A 26,710-nucleotide genomic window follows, 5' to 3' on the forward strand; every position below is an offset into this window, starting at 1 on the left:
AGGTTGACACACTCAAGAAGGGGGCAGTGGAAATGGTCCCCCAAGACAAGAAGGGGAAGGGGTTCTATTCCAGGAACTTCCTCATCCCCAAGGCGAAGGAGGGTCTGAGACCCATATTAGACCTGTGTTGTCTGAACAAATACATCAAACGGCTCAGGTTTCACATGGTTTCCTTAGCCTCCATTATCCCTTCCCTGGATCCAGGAGACTGGTATGCCGCCCTCGACCTCAAGGACGCCTACTTTTGTGTGTCCATCCTCCCCAGGCACAGGCGTTGCCTCCGTTTCACGGTGGCTGGTTCCCATGACCAATTTACAGCCCTACCCTTTGGCCTCTCATCGGCCCCCAGCGTGTTCACCAAGTGCATGGTGGTAGTGGCTGCCCACCTGAGACGAAGAGGTGTGCAAATCTTCTCTTACCTGGATGACTGGTTGATCAGGGGCAGGTCCAGGTCCCATGTGCAGGACAGCGTGACCCTCACTTGCTCCACGTGCAGCAGGCTGGGACTGCTCATAAACGAGCAGAAGTCCACACTAACCCCAGTGCAGTGTATAGCATTCATTGGGGCCACCCTGGACACTTCCCAGGCCAGAACCTTCCTTCCTCAACCACGTTTCGAGGCGATGGTCTCTATCATCTCCCAGCTGCACCAATACCCCACGACAACAGCCAGGCACTGCCTACGGCTGTTGGGCCACATGGCGGCCTGCACGTATGTAGTGAGGCTAACTTGCCTGAGCCTCAGGCCGCTTTAGGCTTGGTTGGCCTCGGCATATGTGCCGAGCAGACACCCCTTGGACCAGGTGGTCACAGTTCCCCCGCCAGTCCTAGCCTTCCTAAACTGGTGGCGGACTCCCAGGGCGGTGATGAAGGGCGTCCCGTTCAGAGAGCTGGTCCCGTTCAGAGAGCTGGTCCGATGCCTCAGAAGTGGGATGGGGAGCCCACATCAGCGCCAACCTAGGCACTCAGGGGCTCTGGGTGGTGGAGGAGAGGTCCCTGCACATCAATGTGAAGGAGCTCAGGACCATTCGCCTAGCATGCAAGGTGTTCCTCCAATTCTTGACGGGCAGAGTGGTGCAGGTGCTGACGGACAACACCACAGCCATGTTTTATATAAACAGGCAGGGGGGAGCGTGCTCCTCAGCCCTCTGCCAGGAAGCCATCCGCCTGTGGGACTTCGCTGTGAGGCACGACTTCTACCTGACTGCCTCTCACCTCCCGGGAGTGAGGAACCACGAGGTGGACTGCCTCAGCAGGTTGTTTCTACCCCGCCACAACTGGTCGTTGCACTCGGGGGTCGTGTCTTTGATCTTCGAGAACTGGGGTGTTCCCCCACTGCATCTATTCATGTCAGCCTGGAACACAAAGTTCCTGAGGTTCTGCTCACTCCGGGGTTGCAAGGCCAGATCAATATCCGACGCGTTCCTCATCGATTGGACGGGAACCCTCATATACGCATTTCCCCCCCGTTCCGCTCCTACCCAAAGTTCTCTTGAAAATAAAGGACAGGGCAGATGTGATACTCATCGGCCTGGCCTGGCCAAGACAGCACTGGTTCAGCATGATGCTGGACCTTTCGATCGCCCCGCCCATGGAACTCCCGAGGCGGCACAACCTTCTCTCCCAAGACCATGGTCGCCTGTTGCAACCGGACCTGGACTACCTGCATCTCATGGCCTGGAGGCTCTGTGGCTGACAGAGGGAGAGGGAGTCTGCCCGGCGCAGGTGAAACAAGTCCTGCTGGGCAGCAGGAAACCTTCAACACAGGTCGTGTTTCGGGCTAAATGGAGGCGGTTTACCTGTTGGGCAGAGTCCCGGGATATTCCACCAAGCCTTTCTCCTATTCAGGCGATCCTGGAGTATCTGCACCAGCTAAAGCTCCAGGGTCTGGCGCTGGCCTCGCTGAGGGTTCACCTGGCGGCCATTTCGGCCTTCCACCAGCCGCTTGAAGGGAGATCCCTATTCTCCCACCCCATGTCAATTAGGTTCCTCAAAGGAGTGGAGAGGCTCTACCCACAGGTCCACAACCTGGTGCCTCCCTGGGATCTCAACCTGGTCCTCTTGAGACTCACGGAGCCCCCCTTTGAACCCATGGCTTCATGCCCTCTGTTCATGCTTTCATGGAAGGTAGTCTTCCTGGTGGCCATTACCTCAGCTAGGAGGGTCTCTGAAATTAGGGCCTTGATCTCGGAGCCCCTGTATACAGTTTTTTATAAGGATAAGGTGCAGTTGAGGCCGCATCCAGCCTTCCTGCCCAAGGTGGTTTCCCAATTTCACTGTAACCAAGATATTTTTCTCCCCATGTTCTTTCCCAAACTGCATGGTTCAGAGGAGGAGAGGAGATGGCATTCGCTGGACGTGAGACGAGCCTTGGCCTACTACATCGAGCGGACAAAGCCGTTCCGGAAATCGACACAGCTTTTTGTCGCAGTGGCAGACCGGATGAAAGGCTCACCTGTCTCCACTCGGTGCATCTCCTCGTGGATTACATCGTCCATCAAGTTCTGCTACGTGTAGGTGAGGGTGCCGCTTCCAGGAACCATCACAGAGCACTCAACCAGAGCTCAAGCCTCGTCTACAGCCTTCCTGGAAAGAGTGCCCCCGCAGGACATCTGCAGAGCTGCCACCTGGTCTTCGGTGCATACCTTCGCGGCCCACTACGCCATCGTCCAGCAGGCGAGGGAGGATGCTGGATTTGGCAGAGCCATATTGAGAGCAGTTCACCGGTAACTCCGGCCCACCACCAAAGGTATGGCTTGTTAATCACCTATATTGGAATGGACATGAGCAATCGCTCGAAGAAGAAAACAAGGTTACTTACCAGTAACTGATGTTCTTCAAGATGTGTTGCTCATGTCCATTCCACAACCCACCACCCGTCCCCGCTGTTGGAGTTGGCAGAAAGAAGGGACTGAGGGGCCCTAGGGCCGGCAGTGCCTCATATACCGCGGCATGCGTGTGGGGCTCCAGGGGGCACCAGAGCTGTCCCTACGGGATCTGCTAAGGGGAAAAAAGTTCCAGGAACTGTGCAGGTGGTGTGCACTGACCTATAGTGGAATGGACATGAGCAACACATCTCGAAGAACATCAGTTACTGGTAAGTAACCTTGGTTTTCCTTAGAGGCTCCATAGACCTCATTTCTCAGGGCTGCAGCAAAGATGCGCTTGATCAGCATCTGTGGCCAGCAACGCCTGCCTACTCCCTGCCCATTTCTCCCCCTTTCTCAGGCTGTGCGCAGCCCCTGTTGCCCCAATCCCCTAAATAGAGGCAAATTTATGGCTCCTTTCCACTGCTGCAGCCTCTCTTTGGCAGACTTTCTACTGTGGAGGTCAGAAGCTGGTGAAAATTGAAGGTGAATCTAGCCCAGTGTATCTATGAACTGTAGATAGAGAGATTCAGTAATATCCGATATACACCTTGGGGAAATGTGGTTTAATAGCTCCAGCATTACAGCCTTTGAGCTGCTACTTCACGTAGTAAAATCAGTCATCAGTGCTTCTTTTTCTTTGTTCCCTGGGGACATCCCCAAGGCTGTGAGCATCATCTCAAGGCACATTTTCCGTTTCCACTGTGCATTTTCAGATAACAATATGCAAATGACACATGACTGTTCTCTCTTTAAAACACTCTGATAAATGCCAGCTTTGTTGCATGGTTAAGAATTAGATCCTGTCATTGTCTAGTAGCTCTGCCATATCCTCGCTCCTAAAAGGCCTTGTCTACACTTAAAACTTTTGCCGGCATAGTAAAGTCAAGTAAGAGTGTGATATTTTTATACTGGCAGAAGTCCGAGTGTAGATGCGGTTATACTGGAGCAAAAGGTTATTTTGCTGGGTGAGTGTATTTTGTTCAGTGAATCAGTAAAAGCTATACCAACAAAGCATTCTTTTGCTAGTATAAGCTCTGTCTACATTAGGAGTGTTTGCTAGTATACAGAAAAGCACCTATCTGCAGGCTTAGGCACCTTTGTAACTCTAGCCTATAGATGATACAAAGGCCTTAACGTTTGAAGCCTAGGGACTTAGTTCTCCCCTGCATTTGAACTGTTCCCAGTGCCGTGTAGGCAGCATTAGAGAAGTGGGTATGGCTCCCTGATTTAGCGCTGACCTGGCCCCAGCATCAGCTGCTCTAACTTATTCCAGTGGAGAACTGGTATCGTTCTGCTCTGTCAGGTGCTCTTTTTACCGCCAGCAGGCCCCCTCCCTTCCCCGACATGTCCCATATGCTAGGGTGGAGCTGGTGCTAGAGCCAGCTCTTCTGTCTCTGCTTGTCTCTTGCCAATGGGGGTACCCCTCCAATGGGAATTATCTTCTGGCAGTGGCGTGCACATGAATTTAAATTTGACCTTTTTTGGAGGGGTATGTTCTGTGCCCCCATGCCCCAGCTCTGGGAGGAGCTCACTTTTTCCTTCTTCCCTCCCTCCCTCCCTCCCCCCCCCCCCCCCCCGGCCCCGGGAGAAGTTCACTCTTCTCTCTTCCCCCTCGCCCCCTACCTGATTCCAGGACCGGAGGAGTTCTGTGTCCCCAGCAATTATTGGGAGGGCCTGTGGCCCTGTTTGCCCCACCTCCCCTTGTACACACCCCTGTCTTGTGGCAAGTTACAGCTAGAACCAGTCCACTTTGCACCACCTGATCAGTCTGTAATGGAGGCACCCCAAATTAGTGGATACTTCTGAGCATTTTGGCCTTAACCTCAGCCTCAGTTTCCCCATCTATAAACTGGTGACCATAATGAGTATTAACCTCATTGGAGTACTGTGAAGGGTAAGAAGATAATATTTATTAAGCTCTCTGAATGAAGTGCTTAATAAATGCTATTTATTAAGTGAAGAGTACTGAATAAATGGCTTCAATGTCACTAGTATTGAAACTACAATCAGCCTAGCTATATTAAACTACATGCAGTACCTTTAATATTGGTCAGCCCCTCTACATGAAAGGTTGTTTCCTGCTTTGTGACTTGCTTATCATCTTTTATCTATTCCCACCCATGTTTTGGGAGATTGTCTTGTTTAACCCATTGCATTGCTTTGTCTAACCCTTTTGTTTTGCTTTCTTAGCTGTGTTTTGCATGTCATAAAGCTGGAAGCCCCCAAATGCATGAAATGATCAAAGTGTCCATTGCACACCTCCTCAGTACCCTGTGCTCTCGAATGTTTACTGGTGCACCCCCACCAATGACGTTTCACAAGGTATCATGCTTGGCTTGCGAGACTGGAGCTCAGCTGAGCAACAGTGCTGCATGTTAACAAAGTAGGGGCGGGTGAAGAAAAAAGGGGAAATCAATCCTGCTCTTTCCAGAAAGTCAGCCTGCCTTTAAATTTGTAAGTGGTCGATAGGATTTTATATTCCTTGGCCACTGGAATTTTTCTGTGGCATATGATGGCAACCTCTGTTCCAGGTGTCCTTTTAAAAATGGCGGAAGAGTAAGGATTCCTTGTGCTGTCAGAGAAGCATAAAGAGAAAATCACATTGTCTGAGCAAGAAAGAGCATCACACTACCAGTAAACTGAGGCGTTTTGTATGTATTTTCTTAGGCCCCAATCCTGCCATGGATCTGTACTGGCAGGTCCCTGCTCCTGTGTGGAGCACCGTCGAAGCCAATGAGGTGATGAACAGTTAAGGGGTCTATTCAAGCAAGATTAGAATGTACATTGCTCAGTGTAGGGATTTTGTTTTTGTTTGTGTGTTTTTCTCTGCCATGAAGTGCTATGCACTATATAAATAATAGTGACAGCTGCATGGCACCTTTTTACACATTCAGATCAAAAGCTTTAATCTGCATTGACAGTCTGTGCAGTGTGAGACATCACGCATCTTTGAAATCTTCACACATCTACTAATTGAGCTCATGCTGAGTGAAACTCCCCATTTACTTAGAAAATATACCACTCTCAAAGGTCAACAGATGCCCCGAAGACCAAGACGAACTGTACATTTTGTCCTTTATCCAATGCAAATGCATTCAGTTTTATCAGGGTTTAATGTATTGTTAAAATGAGGACACGTGCAAACCTGAGAGAGGAAATATTCATTTTGTTTTTATCTTGCTTCTGTCACATAAGAGGCATAAAAAATACCTCCTGCTACATATATTGCTCTCATAATCCTACACCTGTACATAACAGAGTGAATGGGATGAGAATAGGGCAAGACCTGTAATTCAGATTGTTCCAGTGTGTGACATTTTGGCTCACACAATTTACACTAATCAAGCATATTATATTTGTAACCAAGGAATTCAGTCATGCTTTATTGTGCCCATTATTTAGATTTGAGGCATAAAAGCATCAGCACCTCTCACATCTGCTGGATGTGTCTGCCGAAAGGAGCAGAGATGATAAATTCAGAGGAATTCTGGGATCAGGTCTTATTCTCTATTCTGTTATAGTAAAAGTAGTGCACATGGATAACAGTTTTATTCAAACCTTACGCCCTGTACTTCTACTGAAGTTAATGGCAAAGCTCCCTTTGATTTCAGTAGGAGTTGAATGAGGCTCTTGATTGTGTTACTGTGTACACATCAGCATCGATTAGTCCGCATAATGAACTAACCACCTTTAAATTTTCAGCTTAAAAGTCAGACTGCCTCCTCGTTAGGGAAATATAAGTGTATAAAACAAGAAAATGTGGTTTTTATCCTATATATGCTCCTATAATTTGAAAAAGAACAACCAGTTAAATTCTAATTTTGTTTAAAAAGATGTCTATACAGAATGTACCAGTTGTATATTAACCTGCAGACATACAGTGTGAGCCGTGTTGCTCCTTTTCTCCCTGACTCGAAGGGTGTTAATAGGCCACTTCACATTGAATGGTCTTCCCTTGATATACATTAATTATTTATGCTAAACAATCTGTTCCATCTTGTATTTAGCTGTGACACTGAATAAAGTTTTCCAGACCTGAAGAAGCTCAAAAGCTTGTCTTTCTCACCAATAGAGGTTGGTCCAATAAAAGATATTACCTCACCCACCTTGTGTCTCTGCATACAGCATATGCAGAACATATGTATTCATTGCCAGGATTACTTTACAGAGGAGTTATAACCCTTTAAAAATGAACGTGTGAAAGAAATGCTGACACACCTAAATGACCGCACCCTGAAGAGTACAACAGGCAGTGTTACGAATCCATGTACACACAGGCTGCTGGAACTTGTATGAATAACTTCACAGCCACAGACAGAATCACAGAGTTCAGCGTATGCCAAAGTGAGTGGAGTTGCTCCTTTGGATCACAATTTATTAATAAGTTTGTGTTCAACAGTCTGGTCTCAATGCCATGATGAGGCACTAATTAGCTCATAACTCAGACCAGAGGTTGCTGCATGAAAAATGACAACACAGTAACTACAAACTCTTCTTGAAATAAACATATCCCAAAATAAATCTGGTAAAGGACATTGCAGTGGGCATAATGCCATATCTTCAGGATTCCAACTGTATTGAATTTTGATAACCATCTACAAAATCTTGTCTTTGGGCATAGTCCAAGCATGGACAATGTCAGCCCTAAAGATGAAAGTTTCCAAAAGTTACGAGCAACTGAAAATGTAGTTAAAATAGAAACTCTGATGCAATATGAACTATAGCAGTCACTGCCAGTCTCACTATAATAAAAATACACAGATACAATTTTTTTTCCATTTATGGGCACCAGAAGGCTATTGAACACTATAATAAAAATAAATTAAAATCATGATTTACAATGAGCAATCAAGATGCCCAGTTGCATCCTAGCAGCAGGAGCTGTCTGAATACCTCCAACATATAACTCATACAAAAAACCCTTGCACATAACAATCTACACAAATAACCTGAAAAGAAAGAAAAACCACTTTGAGCCTCACATGAGAGGAGGATACAGCTTATGTACTGGGGCAGAATTCCAGAGTAATGGTCCTTCTAGGTTGATTTGGTCTTTGTTGATGTCATGAATACCTCACTGGAATTAAACAATAGGGCTAATATTTGAAAACAACATCAACAGTGCAAGCCACTGCCAGGACACCATAGTTTGACAGGAGGGGGAGTGGTTGCCATTTTTGTCTTACTACCTCAACATGCATAACACTTCAGAAATCTGACAAATTGCATGCTGTTTTCAAACCATATTTTAATTGGTTTCTGGCTATTTGCATTGCTGAAGAATTTTCTAACTCTATGCACTAGTAAATCTGGCTGACTTTCTGTGTGTAAGGGAGCTTCCTCCCAAGGTGGTCTACAGTTCAATTGTTGTTTATATCTATGTGCTGCTATCTTGTTTCCTCACCAGGTTTGCATTGAGACATATGTATCTAGCTGTCACCAGCGGAGTATTAACACCGCTGTGCGGGCAACCCTCAGCCAAATGTTGAGTGACTTGACTTTACAGTTACGGCAAAAGCAAGAGAATACGGTGAGCCTTCCGGCATCAACAGATGGTTCAGTGTTCCATGGCTGTGTCCTTTTGGTGTCTCTGCATGCAGTGTCCTGACTGAATGCTTTGCCATCTGGCATTGCATGAGCATTCCAGCATCAGTCCTGTTTAAAACTGCCTCCTTTTGGGGCTCAGTCTGTACATATGCCTGACAAATCCTCCAACAGAAACAACTCCTCCCTTCCAGCAGACAGGCTCTATATTTTGCTTTGCAAGAAAGGCTCATGCTGATATCAGATTGTCTTTACCTTGTTTCCCTTTTCTGTTCTTTTATTTTCTTGGTTTATCTTGGCGAAGTCCAGTTGAAATCCATTTGCCAAAACTTTCTTGAATATTAAATGTTGCACATACCAGATAAATTCTTAGCTAAAGAAAGTATATTTAAGGGGTTTTTTTAATTTCAAAATTTAAGCCAAATCCTTTTGAATGTATATCACATGAAATGATTTGGGCCAGAGGGTTTCTTCACCTGCTGGCTTTTTGGCAAAAATAACTGATTTCTGTTTATTGCCTTTATTGTGTTGTTAAAATCCACAAGAGCTGTTTTCACTAAACTCCAATATATTGTCTAGATGGCATTTTAAGCACCTCTGGGCAAATTCGAAATGACTTTGGCTTCTTGCACTTATGAGCACTTCCTTGAATATTAATGACAAAATTATTTGCCTTTGTCTGTGTGTTTGTTTGGTTTGTTAGGGGATTTTGCAGCTGTCAGTTGTGTTTAGTATTAAAGCAGTTGTGCTAGATTCAGTAAAACAGAGATCCTTTTAAAAAATTAAATAGCCAGAATTTAAGTATAGTATTAATCGGAGAAATAACTGTAAAATGTCATTATAGGGTAATTTATATTTATCCTCTCTCTGTATAAGGTGTGCCCAGTTTATAAGTCAAAGATTTTTTTTCCTAGCTGACAGCTCTGCAAATTTTATCTGGATCTGAAAACTGAGTTGAGTTACTTCTGCTTGTATATCCTGACCTGTAATAGAAATTCTGCAAACTGCACTTAGCTCCTGACAATTTTCTTATGATTCATGAGAGACAAGAGAATTGGCTTTGTTCTTCTGTGCACCTTATGTACCACAGAGAACAGTCCTGCACTTACCGGGAAATGAACTAGATGATCTAAGATCTAGCCTCTGTTGTGTTAACAGTGATAAAGCAGACAATTTTCAAGAGCACCAAGGTGACTTAAGAATGTAAGTCCCATTTTCAAAAGTTACTTCGGTACCCGGGAGTCTGTGTCCTAATGGCTTTCAATGGAATTTAGATGCCTAAATCTAAATCACTTTTGAAAATGGGACTTAGGCACATTTGAAAATTTCCTTTCCTAAATTAATAAAGTAAGAAAAACAGGTCTGACCCAGATACAGGGAAGAAGTTGTGACTTTTACACTTGCTTTTCAGACCATAATCCCACACTAAGGCTTTTTCCGATTAGCAACTGAATACTTACTTACACCTCCAACTCTTTTCTTCCTCCTATTCTAATTACAACATGGTTCTCTTCCTTCAATAGACAACTGAAAACCATGAAGCCGTGCAGGAGCTCAAGAGCCAAGGTATATATGCCACTTTATTTTACGGTGACTCTTCAGAATCTGATTTTCTTTTCTCTTCTTTCTCACCGTTCCTTGTACTCGTGCCACTGTTGCCAAGACACCCGGTTGTCGTAGTGTTTACATCGTATGCAGAGTCATGCAGTTCTTTTCATTTTCCACTGCTTGCACCTCATTAGTATCACCCCACTCATTGTACCAGTGCTCTGGTTACCTTCAGAACTGAGAAGTGTCTGAAAAATCTTCTTGGGTTGCAACACTTTTAATGATACCTTCATCAGCACCATGTGAAAGGTGTTACATACAGGAAAGTAATAACTACATACACTGTCTCTTCAACCTAAGGGCTTCAGTGCTGTAGGCAGCGTTACAGTGAAGAAGGTTCCCTTCCAAAATTTGAACAGTGTTCTAAGACTTTTTCTTCAGAGATTAGGAGGGGTCTGGAGATGAACACACAATTTCTTACCTGTTGGGCCAGCAATGTTATATAACTAATTAATAATGGCTTCCGTCATTTCATTACTATTTTTGCAGGTCCTGACAGACAGCTCTGCTAGAGGGAGAGTGCTAATATGCCTCGCCTTCATCATGCCACAGCACAGCACAGTTTCCTTAGGTTTTTCCTAGGTCCTGTCTCCACCATATTCTCTGATTGCTAAAATCTTTATTAGACCCTGATCCTGCAATTGGATCTGAGGGGGTGGGCCCTTGTGCCCCATTTGAAGCCCATTGACTCCAATGGGACTCCACTCAGGCATTACTTTCTGCCCACGCAGTTCTATGTGCAGGACTGGGGCCTTAGTTACTACATAGATTTCTGGTGGTTGGAAGGAGCAGCACAGAGACAAACAATAGGAAAAGCCATCATCCTGATGAATTGTGATCAGGGGAGCCCCTTGCTATTTTTCTTCTTGTCTGAATTGGAGGAAAGGGCTCAAATGTCCATGAATGCATTTAAGCAATTAGTGTTATCCTCCAAGTTAGTGATACTATTTAATTTTGTTAATCACTCCCTCAGAAAGAGATTCTCTAGCAGAATCACTTCCCATTCCACTACCTTTCCCATTGTAGTCTTTTTGTGAATTCTGGCAGCCCAGTGGTCCACAGTTGAGAACCACAGACCCAAGTCACTGAAGTTGGTTGAGTTCTAAAAGCTGGTGGGGAGAACTGTGATGGTAAACCAGCTAAGATACATAATGCCTGACCTTTATCCTTTTTGGAGGTTCTACAGTAGAGTCCCTTTGCGACGATGTTGTTTCTGTCCTCACTGTGCTCTGCGAGAAGCTTCAGGCTGTCATAAAGTAAGTGGGTGATTTAGTTATTATTCATATTTGTTGCTATAGAGTCTCTTGTAGAACATCACTTATAAATGACCTTACTGTCCTAGTTGTAAGATAATAACGCGAACAGTTCTTGCATTAAGTTACTTGTGAGAGGAACATCACTTTCTGTTGGATTGATCATGTTGTATTAATTTAGCCCACAATCGTGGTGAGAAATTGATTCTCCCACATGCACAGTTTTGCTTTAAAGAAACTCCACCATGTAACAGCAAGCTTATTGTAGATACATTCCGTATAGCAACAACACATTTCAGAAAAATGTTTGCTTTTTTGCTATGCTGTGCTTAATGCATACATGCACAGCAGAGAGAAGGAAAAAAGCAAATATTCTAGCAAGACTAATGTATAGTGATCTCTGCAAGAAAGTAGATATTTACCTCTTGGAAGTAATTACTAACACTGAGCTATCACAGGTATTCCATAACCTAAATATAATGACAAATATACCCAGATAAATCTAATTATTTTCAAATGGTATGTCTTCTTTTGAACTACCACCACCATACGTACGATAATATTGCATTAAAAGACCGTGATGCTATACATCTTAATATTGATAGAGATTCTCAGGTGATTTAAAAATGCACAGCTCCATTAAAGTCATGAAAGATGATATTTAAGTGTAAGTGATTTATTTATCGTAATTGTTATTATATTAGCGTGTTTTATTTAGAAATCAGTGGATCTTTGCTGATTTTATAAGCAGAGGATCTGGCCCACTGATTCTTTAACACTTCTAATATTATTTTCCAGATTCTTGAGCATGTCTTAGTTTATTCAGTCTCTGTTCAATCTCTCTAAAACATAATAATTACTAATTTACCCTCCCTGCAACCTTTCAATAAAAGAATTCAAAGCAGTTTGCCAAAGTGATTATATTATCCCGATTTTACAGATGGGGAAATTGAAGCACACAGAGAAGGAACTTGCCCAAGGTCACATAGTGAGTCAATGCCATAAGGCCAGATTGTGTAAATTACACACAGCCGTGCTTTGAGAGTGGCACAGAGCCATACAACTCTGGAAACATAGTCCCTTCCGGAGCTGCCCAGCACTCAGGAGAAGTGCACATGCTGCACCATTTCTTGAGGACTAAATGTAGCTAGTTTTCACATTTAATGCATTCTGATTTAACTGAAAAGCCCTCTGGATCTTGATCCCTCAATTCTTACTCATATGAGTAGTCCTGACTTGTGCAAGTAAATCCATAGACACTAGTAGGACTGTGTAGGTGAATAATGACTACCTATAGGAGTCAGGTTTGCAGGATCAGGCCTTTAATTTACAATGTGTGTTGCGCTCCATTTTCTGATATTAACTTCCTTAAGAACAGGGTGGATTGTGAATTTATTCAGAAAATGTTGTATTTCGAAATTCCTTTGACTTCAATGGGATCCACACAGATGCAAAGCTCTGCCAGCCCTACAGCTGCTTGTGAGATTAGAACCTAAGGCCCTTATCCTGCAAAGACTTACTTATGTGCTGAACTTTATGTACTGAGTAATCCTATTGAGAGAGGGAGCCTTGCAATTGACTTAGTGGATCTAGGATTTTACCCACCGTGTATAAAGTTAAACCCATGCATAACTCCTGGCGAAACTGGGGCTAAGAATGGAAACCTCCATGAAGGTAACATATGCTTCCATCAGTGACCAATTTATATAACAGAACATGCCAAATTCCAGATTTTCACATGTTTGCACCATTCATAGATGCTAGAACTAGGGGTGTGGGAGATGCTACCACACCCCCTGGCTTGAAGTGGTTTTCATCACATACGGGGTTTACAGTTTGGTTCAATGGTTCTCAGCAGCCCCACTATATAAATTGTTCCAGCACCACTGGTGCCATTATATGAATATTTTGTAGAAAGCAACATTCTGTGGCCTCAGAATAGCCTACAGTCGAATTGCAAGAACTCGGAAGTAAATTTCATGAAAAAATCCTAACTCTGGTATTTTAAGAAAAGCCCGACTAACATTCTACTAAGTAGTCAACCAGGAAAAAACCCCAAACTGTGAGAAAATAAGTTAATCAAAAATGAAAAGTAGCATAAACAATACAGGGCAATTATTTCAGAGGTATAAATATGACAAACTAAAATCTCTGTGAAAATTTGAAAGATTTCGGAGGGAAAAAAGTTCTTATTTTAAATTAACACCTCCTCCATGTCATTAAAACTAAGCTCTCACTTGCTACTACCGTTCTACTTGGTTACAAAGACTATAGATAGAGTGAAAAGAAAAAAGGAGTTGTTAGAAGCTGTTTTACATGGTACAAAATTAAAGCATGCATTGGAGGAGACAAGATTGTTAATGAGCAAAGAGGCATTGATCAGTGGGGGTAGTAGGAAGCACACAAAAAAATTTCCCAGGATTTTCTGGAAATCATTTGAGGGGGGCTCCATGCACATTTAGGGGGAGATAATTTAGGGCTGCAAAATTGTGTGCACAAAAATTATGATGTTTTCAATTGTCCTAGGCACTTCACTTTCTGCAGCAAGCTGAAGTTTTGTCTGTGTGGTAATTTTGTTTTTAAATATTATCTGATAGGCCTTGCCTACTAAATTGTAACCATTTCAAATCACTGGGGTTGAAATATTAAACCTACTCTACTTAACAGCGTCTCTTTTGAAAATGGTTGATTGAAAGAGAAAGAAAGAAAGAAAGAAAGAAAGAAAACTTTTGTGAAGTTTATCTGCAATCTCAGTTTTTCAGGAGACTGCATTGAATTAGAGTAGATTAAAGAATATTGTAAATAAGCACAATAAGAGATTAATAGAACCTAAAAAATATATTCAATGAACCATGATTTACTGCAGTAATGTGTCCAGGTAGTACAGAGGCACTAACACCTAATTCTGCGCCTGTTTCTTAACTGGGTCTTTTAATTAACAGAGAAACATAATGAAGGATTCTAATTAGATTTGGAGGAAAACAAAGGTAGCTGGAATGTAGCTTGCTTGTTAAAAAACTTACTGAAATAATTATGGAGGAGGCTGGGAATAGAAAGCTGTTCTTCCTTTCAGCCAGTGGTGGTTTCTCCTCAGAAATAGCCTGTCAGAGAGATTCACCCTGAGCAGCCTTTGGGGTCACTGAGGCGAGGCTTTGGTTTATTAAACTGTCTTCTCTAATCTCCTAGCCTGATGATTACTTTAACACGCTGTTCTTAATTTCCAGCATATTAGAATTTGCTTCTGAGGGAAGTGAGGCGGGGGTGAGGACAGAGGGGTTATGGAAGATGAATTCTGGTCATTATGGTTCCCATGGCCCTGAAACAATGAAACATGCTCTAGCAGGGTGGTTAACTGATGGGCAGCACTGAGGTATGCGCAATACAGGCTATTTGCCTACTGCAGATTAATTTCATCCCTGCGGAGAGATGTATTTATAATAAATTGACCTTTGAAGGAATGCAGAGGCAAGGGAACCCATGTGGATCAAAAATCCATGAATGGCATATAAGTAACATGTTCTGTATGTATTAGATTTATATGACTTTCATATAAACTATTGTGGGAATGGCCCCTTTCTTATATGGCAATCCATATTCTTATATCCAATCCATCCTTATAGCTCAATCCAATCTTATATGGAATCCATATCTTTATGAAACACATGCAAAGATAATAGGCTGGCATTTTCAAACCATCCATAATATGGATTTAGATATTGACTTTTAGACCCTGAAGCTTCAAATTGTTGGCTAAATGACATATGAAAGGCATCTTTTCTACTTAGGGTTAGCTAATTCAGCAAGCCAAACAGAAATAGACTCAGCAAAAGAACCAGGAAAAAGCAAAGATGATGGATCAAGATGAATCAAGTCTCTGCAGCTTTGCCTACTTTTTGTTGTGCCTCAGAAAAAATGGTCTCATGGCCCTCACCGTACATCTGAAAGGAATGGAAAGAGCCTTCCCTGACTGGTGGAGTGAAAAACAGAAGGTTAATCCCAGTGGGAAAAAAATTATCTTTCCATGGAGAAAAGCAACTTTAGATTTGCCTATTGTCTGAACCTTGCAGTTAATTCAAAATATGCGTAAGAACATGTTCTATTTGTGGTGTTCACAGGTCCTTCCATATACTTTCTTTTGGGACTCATTTTGGTATCAGAGATTTCAGCTGACTGATTATACCCCAAAAGTCAAACTAGCTAGCTTTCCTGAACTACAGTTTTTGCTTTCTTTGCCATGATTCCTGTCATCAGAAGACCAGAAAAGGATGACAGCAAAAAGGGAGAGAGAGGCAGATAAAAGAAATTATAAAAAAAAAAAAAAAGATAAAGTATCTGTGTAATAATAAGAATGTTAGGGAGCTGCTGAATGTTCTCAGTCTGCATGAAGAGACTGTTACAACTCTGGGGTTTGAAAAGTTTTCTATTCATTTGTGCAAAAATCCAATCTTCTGTGTTAAATCAAATTTAGATAATTGCATCCGTCTTCTATCTACTTTTTCTTTTCTTTTTTTATAGGACTTTTCTTATATTCCTCATCGTGAAATGGGACAAGCTAATCACCCTGTTGCTTTTTTCTACTGCCTGCATTACTGAGGTTATGTTCAGACTGACAGCGGCAAAATCGCCGCTGCCAGATCGATCTTTCTTGATTGATTGAGCGGTCAGTGAGACCTGCTCAATCAATCAGGAAGTCGACTGAGTAAGTCCACCCCCTCAACTAGTGTAGCGCTGAGCTGATGGGAATGCTGTTCCCGTCGGCTCAGCACAGTGAGAACAGCGCGCAGAAGGGAATCAGAGTAGTCGACGTCAGTTACGCAAAAAGTTACTCTGTGTTGTTTGCGTAACTCCCGTCGACTACCGCCGAATCGCGCGGTAAGTATGAACCAGCCCTGAATGTCAGTAAGTGCAAAGCAAGCGAGGTGATAAAGAGCATCAGGCCTTTGAAATCCATACCATTTTCAGGCGATGCAAAATAACACTGTGCAATAAATTGCAGGATAACATGCAGATGAACTAATGCAGTTCTCCAAACAAAATAATAATAATAAAGTCTAATAAATGTTTAGTTTCATCATTGTTGAACATTCTTTATTTCTGTTTTCAGTGAAAATCAGCAACTGCAGCTTCTCTACCTGGAATGTATTCTCTCAATGCTAAATAGTTCTTCTCCCAGCATGCACAACCACAGAGGATTCACTGACCTTATTTGGTGAGTATACATGTTTTGCACCTTCCTATGAAGAGAACTGGAGCTTAGATTTCCACTGATTTAAATATTTTAGGTTTTTTTCAACTATGCAACCATGACAAAAATCACTAGATTTGACAATATAGAAACCATGCCCTCACTGGAAAGTTCTTCATTAATACTTTGTAGGGTAGTACAGTTTACTGAGCACTGGGTCCCAGCTATATGAAACCCTCATCATTATCATGGAATCCTAGTTATTTAGGCCTTGAAGGAACTTCATAGATCAATTTGTGTATCCTTCTGCAACAGTGCAGGATTGAACTCTGCATTCAACATACACATTTTATTTAAATTCAGCCAGACGCAACTGGGCTCAGTAGTGGTAATTATGTAATAGGGAATAATAATTTGCAACACTACATGAGTTACTGGCCTGTGTTACGTAGGAGGGCAGAAAAGTCAATGACCTGTGTTATGGAGGAGGTCAGATTAGATGATCCTAATTGTCCCTTTGGGCCTTAAAATCTCTGAATCTAATATATTCTTGAAGCGTCTGGTGATGATGCTTCCAAGACCCATTTTATCAAGTTATTCCCTTCTCTAATTGACCTTATTACTAGGTCCCCTTTTTTTCAAATTCAGGCCATTAATTATTTTATTATATGGTGCCACCTGCTCAAACACCTGAAAGAACCCTGGCCCCGTCCTTCTGACTGTGCCAATGCCTCTCTATAGTGTTTAGAAGCTTGGCTCCCAAGAATGGTGTTAGAAACAAGGCAAGAGTGTAATGAACACAAAGTCTACCAGAGTCTGTGTAGAGCTGTGATGTCCAACCTGTGGCCCTCAAGGCTCTAAATTTGGCCCTTGAGGGTGATGATGTTGAGAAAGCAAATATTTATGTGATTGTGAACTGAAAATGTGTTCCGTGAGCTGCTGCACCCTGTGATTTTTAAACAGAAGTGTTTGAATCAGGCCCGCCTCGGGGGGGAGGGGAGGAGAGGAAGAGGAAGGCAAAGGGCATGGTCTCCCCAGCTCTCTTCCACCACTTTCCCTGCATCCCCAGGAGCAGCTCTGGTGAGAGCCGGGGAAAACTCTCAAGTAGCAGCTGTCACTTCCCCAGTGCAGATGTTTAGCAGCTACCGTGATGACCACCTACTGCATCACAGGGTTGGAAGGACAGAGTAGTACTGGCTACTTCATTGCCTGCTCCCTCAGCTGTAGGAACCCTGCGGAGAGCAGGGTGGGAGCTTTACAGGTGCTCATGGGCGGTGGGTATAATAGGCCAAGAGACCCTCCCCTGGTGCAGCCGCCGGCGGATGCCTGAGCCATGCTGGCCCCGCCTCTCTCCTTCCCTACTGGGAATGGGCTTCTGCCGGAAGTTTTTACTTATTTATTATGTGCCATTCAGATTCCCAGCTGGCTGAGGAGGCGGTTTCTGCTTCGCAGGTTTCCGGGTCCCTTGGACTCCCCAGGAGGATGACTGATGAACCCGGGAAGCTGAGTAGCAGATACCACCTTTTCAGCTGCCTGGGAACCTGCATGGCACATAATAAATAAGCTCGAGGGAGGGCGGAGAGAGTGAGTGGCCCCAGAGGGGCCGAGGAGGGTGGGAGGGGGAAGGAGAGGGACGCATGTGGCGAGCAGGGAGGGGGCTGAGCGGGGAGAGTGGGGCGGAGAGGAGGCACACACATGGTGAGCAGGGAGGAAGGAGAGGAGAGACGCACGCAGTGAGCAGGGAGGGGGCGGGGCCTGGGGCGGAGCCAGGGTGGAGTGGGGGCAGGGCCATGGGCAGAAGAGGTGGGTCGGGGAGTTAGCCTCCCCGAACGGAAGCTTCACCTGCCACCCGTGCTGGTGCTGTATGAGCCTAGGGGAGCACTTAATGTGTGCACACACACACTTGCACGCACACGCTAAAAAACAACCAGAACAGCCCAGGAGCGGGGGAAAAAGGGCTGAGAAACAACAACCGGTTACAGCTTACTGATTCTCTGCCCCCGTCCTGTCACAGGTTAAAGCAGGCTGACAACTACTCTAACTTGTACCAGCAGCTGTATGGCCCGTAAGGGACCATGTGCCAGCTGAGAATAGCCAAAGTGCTGCTCAGTCCAGCCACCTTCCCTCTGCACCCCCAACATGCTCTCTGGCACAGAGGGTGAAGAGAGAGAGGCATAGGAGTCAGCTGTGCTACTTCTACACCCACAGGGGATTTCCTCGCCTTAGGGGAATCCCCAGCAGGGGGATTGTAAGTGGTTTCTGCTCCCTCATGCTACTCCCTCTTGGCCCTCAGGCTGAAAAGATGGGACATCGGGAGTGTTGAGCTTCTTGTAGATGAACGTAGTCAGTTAGAGAGAGAAGACAGCAGAGGTAGACAATCCTCCCCGTTATCGATATGTTCAGTATTTATGTGCAGCTGGTAATGGTTGCTAGAAGGAAGCACACTTAGCATGATGGACGTTATGGATTGCAGTGAAGAGAGACTTTACAGAGAGAGGCTGGTGATGGGAATAGTCAGTGTGTCTCGAAAATATATACAGTATTTGGAGCTGAAAACTATTTTGCATGCTTATGGTGCAGTGCGACACCTAATTACATCAAGTAGCATCAAATAGGCCCGTGCCTGTATGTAATAGACATGGATCGGAGATTTAAGAAAGTAGCACAAATATGAATATGTACATTTTGCTTGAAGCTATTAATACCGTATGAGTGTTAACAAAGGCATTAGAAGGGACTTAAATGATAATGGGATACATACAGGCACTTTTACTTCTGGTCAGTGGTTTGAATCCAGCCTTGGCTGGCACTGGGCTAAAAATTTTTACCAAGTTGTTACAATCCTGGTCAAGTTCTCCCTGGGTCCCATGTGCTCTTAGGGTGGCTGGGGTTGGATAGAGGCTGTCTTTCTTGTAATCAAGCAATGGATAACCTGATAAAGGATTTAAGGCAACAAAGGAGAGTCACCTGATGGAGGGGGGACTGGAGCTCTATCAAAGAAACGCTCTTTTAACAAGGGGGGAGATCAGAGCCTGAGATGACTGACCAAAACCCAAAGGGCTCTGAGAGTAGGGTGACCATATTTCCCAAAGGGAAAATGAGATGCCGTGTGGGACTTGCCCAAGCCTCCCTCTCGGGGCTGGCCTGAGCCATTCATCCGAGCCACCACTTCTTCCCCATACAGGGCTCACCCCCCTGAACATTCCTCCACATCTCACTAGGGGGGCATGCTCCACTTTTTTTGGAAAATCTGGGCATTTGTCCCGTTCATTCTTGTAGTTGGCAAGAGCAAATGGGACAGATGCTCAGGTTTGCCAAAAAAGTCGGGACGTCCAGGGACAGGGCTTAAAAAGGGGACTGTCCTGCCCAAAACAGAATGTATGGTCATCCTATCTCAGAGTGGTGAGGACACAGAAAGGGTTTTGCATGCAGATTTTGTCTGAAAGTACAGTGTGATTTGTTTCAAAACTCCTTTACAAAGTTCGTCTGTCCCTTGCTTTCACTGTCACATAGTCCCTGAAAAAATAACAAAACCTGCACGCAAACAACTCCAGAGATACAGAAGAGTTAGGTGTAGGGGATGAAAGGGGTTGTAGGCTACTGTAAAGCTGCTTCTGGGAGATTTTTCCCCCTATTGTCACTTGTTCGTTTTTCTCTTTCCCTAGGAAGCAGCTGTGTCCAGCCCTTGTAGTAATCCTGGGAAATCCAATCCATGACAAAACAATCACCTCTGCCCACAGTAGCATCTGTCTCGAAGCCGATTCCCCCTCCTCGGGGGTCACCGATCATGGTCGAGGGTCAGGTTGCTCCTCCACAGCACCTGCCCTCAGTGGCCCTGTAGCTCGGACCATATATTACATTGCAGCAGAATTGGTTCGATTGGTAGGGTCAGTAGAATCCATGAAACCTGTGCTACAGTCACTCTATCACCGTATGCTGCTGTATCCACCACCCCAGCACCGAGTGGAGGCCATCAAGATCATGAAAGAGGTAGGAAAACTGAGACGTGAATTCAAACAAAATGCAATGGAAGTAAACACTTGCTAACTGTAAATATAATGAGGTGTGTGTATAAATCCAGTATATGTGATAGCCATATGGCTATCAAAATATTCCTTTCTGAACAGAGCTATTACAGTCAAGGCTACTCTGCCAAATGTATTTAGTCTTACCAACACTTAATACTTTTCTCTTATTACATTTGCCTCAACCTCCACACCATTTATGATTTTATAGACTTCTATCATATCTCCTTTAGTCATCTCCTTTCCAAGCTGAAAAGTCCATCTCTTTAATCTCACCATATATGGAAGCTGTTCTATACTCTTAATCCTTTTTGTTGCCCTTCTCTGTACCTTGTCAAATTCTAAGATACCATATTTTGAGATGAAGTGACCTGAACTGCATGCTGTATTCACGGTGTGGACATACCATGAATTTATATAGAGGCATTATGATATTTTCTTTCTTATTATCTATCCCTTTACTAATAGAATGGTTCCTACCATTCTTTTAGCTTTTTTGACTGCTGCTGCACATTGAGCAGATGTTTTCAGAGAACTATCCACAATGATTCCAAGGTCTCTTTCTTGAGTGGTAACAGCTAATTTAGATCCCATCATTTTGTATGTATAGTTGGGATTACATTTTCCAATGTGCAGTACTTTGCATTTACCAATACTGAATTTCATTTGCCATTTGTCTCTACGCAAAAGAATAAATGGACACAAATCAGACATCAGGAATGGTAACATTCAAAAACCAGTAGGAGAGCACTTCAATCTCCCTGGACGCTCAGTAACAGACTTGAAAGTTGCCATATTTCAACAAAAAAGCTTCAAAAACAAACTCTAGCATGAAACTGCAGAGCTGAAATTCATATGCAAACTTGACACGATCAGACTAGGTCTGAATAGAGACTGGGAGTGGCTGGCTAGCCCACTACAAAAAATAATGTTCCCTCTTTTGACATTCACACCTTCTCATCAACTGTTGTGAATGGCCTCATCCACCCTGATTGAATTAACCTTGCTAACACTTGCCCTTCTCACTGTGATGTCACTCATCCATCCTTGCATGTGTACATATACCTACCAAACTGAAGTTTCCACTTCATGCATCCGACAAAGTGGGTTTCTGCCCATGAAAGCTTATGCTCAAATAAATTTGTTAGTCTTTAAGGTGTCACAGGACTCTCTCTGATTTGCCATTTTGTTGCCTAGTTACTCAGTTTTCGGAGATCCCTTTGTAACTCTTCACAGTCTGCTTTGGACTTAACTATCTTGAGTAATTTTATATCATCTGCACATTTTGCCACCTCACTCTATACCCCTTTTTCCATTTATGAATATGTTGAACAGCATAGTGCCAATATAGATCCCCAGGGAGCACCACTATTTACCTCTCTTCTTTCTGAAAACTGACCATTTGTTCCTACACTGTGTTTCCTGTCTTTTAACCAGGTTACTGATCCAGGAGAGAACCTTTCTTCGTATCCCATGCCAGCTTACCTTACTTAAGAGCCTTTGGTGAGGGACCTTGTCAAAGGCTTTTTGAAAGTCCAAGTACACTATCTCCACTGGATCACCCTTGTCCACATGTTTGTTGACCCTCTCAAAGAATTCTAATAGATTGATGAGGCATGATTTCCCTTTACAAAAGCCCTGTTGACTCTTTCTCAACAAATTGTGTTCATCTATGTGTCTGATAATCCTGTTCTTTACTATTGTTTTAACCAATTTGCCTGGTACTGAAGTTATCTTTACTGGCCTGTAATTGCCAGGATCACCTCTGGAGCTTTTTTAAAAAATTGGTATCACATTAGCTACCCTCCAGTCATCTGGTACAGAAGCTGATTTAAGTGATAGGTTACATGCTAGAGTTAGTAGTTCTGCAATTTCATATTTGAGTTCCTTCAGAACTCTTGGGTGAATACCATCTGGTCCTGGTGGCTTATTACTGTTTAATTTATCAATTTGTTCCAAAACCACCATTACTGACACCTTGATCTGGGACAGTTTCTCAGATTTGTCACCAAAAAAGCATGGCTTAGCTATGGGAATCTCCCTCACCTCCTCAGCTGTGAAGACCGATGCAAAGAATTCATTACGCTTTTCTGCAATGGCCTTATCTTCCCTAAATGCTCCTTTAGCATCTCGATCATCCAGTGGCCCCACTGATTGCTTGGCAGGCTTCCTGCTTATGATGTACGTTACGTTGCTGTTAGTTTTTGTGTCTTTTGTTAGTTGCTGTTCAAATACTTTTTTGGCCTGCCTAATTATATTTTTACACTTGACTTGCCAGAGTTTATACTCCTTTCTTCTTCTTTGTCCTCAATAGAATTTGACTTCAAGTTTTTAAAGGGCACCTTTTGGCCTCTAATCCCTTCTTTTACTTTGTTGTTTAGCCATGATGGGACATTTTTGATCTTCTTACTGTGTGTTTTAATTTGGGGTATACATTTAATTTGAGCCTCTCTTATGATGTTTTTAAAAAGGTTCCATGCAGCTTGCAGGCATTTCATTTTTGTGACTGTACCTTTTAATTTCTGTTTAACTAGCTTCCTCATTTTTGTGTAGTTTCGGTTTCTGAAGTTAAATGCTACTGTGGTGGGCTTCTTTGGTATTCCCTTCTCCTCCCCCTTTTTCTCCCCTCAGAAAAGGATGTTATATTTAATTATTTTATGGTCTTTATTTCCAAACGGCTCAGCTATATTCACCTCTTGAACCTGATCCTGTGCTTTATGGTGTCTAGAAATATTATTTCTGCATCTTGTCCCAGTCAATAAGGATAGTTGATATCCCCCATAGCTACTGAGTTTTTATTCTTATAGCTTCTCTAATCTCCCTGAGCATTTCACAGTCAGTATCCCCATCCTGGTCCAGTGGTCGGTAGTACAGTAGAACCTCAGAGTTATGAACACCTCGGAAATGGAGGTTTTTTGTAACTCTGAAACTTTCATAACTCTGAACAAAACATAATGGTTGTTCTTTCAAAAGTTTAGAACTGAACATTGGCTTAATACAGCTTTGAAACTTTACTATGCAGAAGAAAAATGCTGCTTTCCCATTATCTTTTTAAGTTGTTTACTTTTAACACAGTACTGTACTGTATTTGCTCTTTTTTGTGTCTCGCTGCTGCCTGATTACATACTCCTGGTTCCAAAGGAAGTGTGTGGTTGACTGGTCAGTTCATAACTCACGTGTTTGTAACTCTGAGGTTCTACTGTATATTCCTACTGCTACGTTCTTATTATTCAATCATGGAATTTCTATCCATAGAGATTCTATGGTAAAGTTTCATTCATTTAAGATTTTTACTATATTTGACTGTTTTCTTTCACATATAGTGCCACTACCCCACTAGTATGACTGTCATTCCTATATATTTTGCACTCTGGTATTACTGTGTCCCATTAATTATCGCTGTTCTATCAAGTTTCTGTGATGCCTAGTATATCAATATCCTCATTTAAAACCAGGCACTCAAGTTAACCCATCTTGGTATTTAGATGTCTAGCATTTGTATACAAGCATTTATAAAAATTGTCACTATTTAGCTGCCATTATGTGATGCAACTGAATGGGACTCCTTTTCATTTGACTGATTCTCTTCAGTTCCTACCTGTACTTTATCAACTTCTACTCTCTCCTCTTTTCTAGGATACAGAGAATCCCTGTTAATAGATGCTCCCATAAGGGATGTGTCTATCTGAACCATGTGCTCCTCCGCACCTGTCAGCTTTCCCCCAGCCCTTACTGTAAAAACTCCTTTACAACCTTTTTGATTTTACATGCCAGCAATCTGTTTCTGTTTTGGTTTAGGTGGAGCCCATCCTTCCTGTATAGGCTCCTCCTTTTCCCAAAAGTCCCCCAGTTCCTAATAAATCTAACCCCCCGCCCCCCCCCCCCAAAAAAACCTAAACCCCTCCTTCCTACACCATTGTCTCATCCACATAGTGAGACCCTACAATTCTGCCTCTCTAACTGGCCCTGCACGTGGAACTGGAAGCATTTCAGAGAATGCTACCATGGAGGTCCTGGACTTCAATCTCTTACCTAGCAGCCTAAATTTGGCCTCCAGGATCTCTCTCCTACCTTTCCCTATGTCATTGGTATCTACATGTACTACGACTACCAGCTCCTCCACAGCAATGCATATAAGCCTATCTAGATGTCTCAAGAGATCCACAACCTTAACACCTAGCAGGCAATTCACCATGTGGTTCTCTCAGTCATCACAAACCCAGCTATCTATGGCTATGTCTACACTGACGGCGGCAAAGTCGCCGCAGTCAGATCAACTTATCTGGATCGACTGAGCGGTCAATGAAGACCCGCTCAGTCGATCCAGAAGTCGGCATATTAAAACCACCTCTTCAAGTGGCATAGTGCTGTGTTGACGGGAACACAGTTCCTGTTGGCGCAGTGCAGTGAAGACAGCGCGCAGAAGAGAAGCACAGAAGTTGATGGGAGTTACGCAAGTTCTTTGTGTACTTTGCATAACTCCTGTCGACTGCCGCCGAATCGCCGAGGTAAGTGTAGACCAAGCCTAAGTTTCTAATGATCGAGTCTCCCATTACCATTACCTGTCTCTTCCTAATAACTGGAAGAGCCATCAAGAATCAAGAAACTTCCATGGAGCCCCTTTGAACTGTTGCTGACTCCACGGAGTACCTTTTGCTAGGAGTGCGCTTTGCTCTTTACTTTACACATGCAGTCCTCTTCTCCTGTTACATAGCAACAGTCTAAACCTACATTGTTGTTAAAAGACATAATACATTTCACCCTGAGTGCACTGTCATAGCTCAAGCACACAAAGACCAGGTTGCGTATGTGTGAAGAGTCTCTAAACACGACATGCACACCCATTAGGTTAGTCTTCAAAATTCATTGCCATTCTGGGGGATGTTGCCTTTCTTTGTGATGTAAATAATAAGAAAATGTAAACCTCAACCTGAGTGTTTCCCAAGGCTTCGAATTGTTAAGGTTTTATAATAGGCCCACCATACCCAAACCCTTCCTTGTGGCCTTTCAGATGGTCCTCTGACCAGGTCCCTTTCAAGTCCCACCCTTTCTAGGGTTACCTCTGTCTTTAGAAGTCCAAATCATGTCCACTGTTGACTAGTAACTCACAAATTCTGTACTCAAACATATTCTGCTCCTCCTGAGGACTCTCTTCAGTCCCGGTCTCTACACCAAAGAATTGCAAAAAGAATGCCATAAAAAACACTCGCACCCCTGCGGCCTTATGACTTCAGTCTTTCTTCCCATTCCTCTTGTTCCTTTAGCCTATTCTCAGGACACTGACTCACAGGGCCACCTCCCTTGTTCCTTTCCAGAGCCCAGCACAGGAAGTAATCCATCCCTGCAGCTTTTCAAAATCCCCTCTCGCCAACTACCTCTTCTGTCCGGGGACTTCTCCCTTCAACTGCCTGTTTTAACTTTCTCTGTCAGCCTACCACACCCTCTCCAGCTGTCCCAAATGAGGTCAATCACCTCCCCAGGTGTTCATTAGGTCCCTGTTCTAGGCAGATATTCTTTACCAGCCCTGCCCTCGGGCCACTCACTCTGGGTAAAGGACTAAATCTCTTGGAAGGGTCCAGTCACCATGTAACAGCTTTCTTCATGCATGACACATGTATCCCATCCTCTTGTTCCCTCTCCCCAGAGAGGCACACTGTCTCCACTTTTATCTCCTGATTGGAGTTAACAAGAGCCATCACCTGCCACTATGAATAAACAGAAATTCCTCTGCATTTTTATGCAAGATCCTAACACCTAACAACTGGGTGACTCAACAGAAGACCCCTGCATCCTTATGCAGGGTCCTAGATCTCACCATCCTTAAGCAAGGTTTAGATCTGTTGCATTATCAAGGATGTTTGCTTTATGCTTAAGATTTGAATTGTCTTGTATGCAATTTCACTGCATGTACTCTTTTGTCTGTACAAAAGTAGCACGAAATGCATTTGACAGTATTTTTAAAGCGTTGTAAAGCATTCTGTATTTGATTCATAGTTCAATGTATGCAGTTTCCCCATGTCTTCCTCTTTGTTTAAAAAGAAAAGAGAGAAAGAAAGGTAGCCTTAATAAATAAAATTAGATATATTTTTCCTTTGATGTGATCTGTCCTTTGACAGTGTTAATAACTTAGGTTCTCCTTGATCCGAATTACTCCATAGAACAAAGACTCATTTATTTGAGCTGCATACTGTTTAGATAGCCCTTGGGTAACTTGGATTTTGTTTT

General features: G+C 43.4%; 1 protein-coding gene across 1 annotated transcript in view; it reads left to right on the forward strand.

Moving 5' to 3' along the window:
• The window catches only part of ARFGEF3 (ARFGEF family member 3), a 126,807-nt gene that overhangs the window by 52,038 nt on the left and 48,059 nt on the right, over positions 1-26,710 (forward strand). The window contains exons 6-10 of the mRNA XM_067542303.1: positions 8,278-8,400; positions 9,938-9,980; positions 11,200-11,278; positions 16,380-16,484; positions 20,126-20,450. Coding sequence (XP_067398404.1) covers positions 8,278-8,400; positions 9,938-9,980; positions 11,200-11,278; positions 16,380-16,484; positions 20,126-20,450 — 675 coding nt within the window. The remainder of the gene's footprint in view (positions 1-8,277; positions 8,401-9,937; positions 9,981-11,199; positions 11,279-16,379; positions 16,485-20,125; positions 20,451-26,710) is intronic.

The sequence above is a fragment of the Emydura macquarii genome, unplaced genomic scaffold (genome assembly GCF_026122565.2).
Source record: "Emydura macquarii macquarii isolate MOO-44397 ecotype Brisbane River unplaced genomic scaffold, CSIRO-AGI_Emac_v2 contig_705, whole genome shotgun sequence".
Classification (NCBI taxonomy): domain Eukaryota; kingdom Metazoa; phylum Chordata; order Testudines; family Chelidae; genus Emydura; species Emydura macquarii.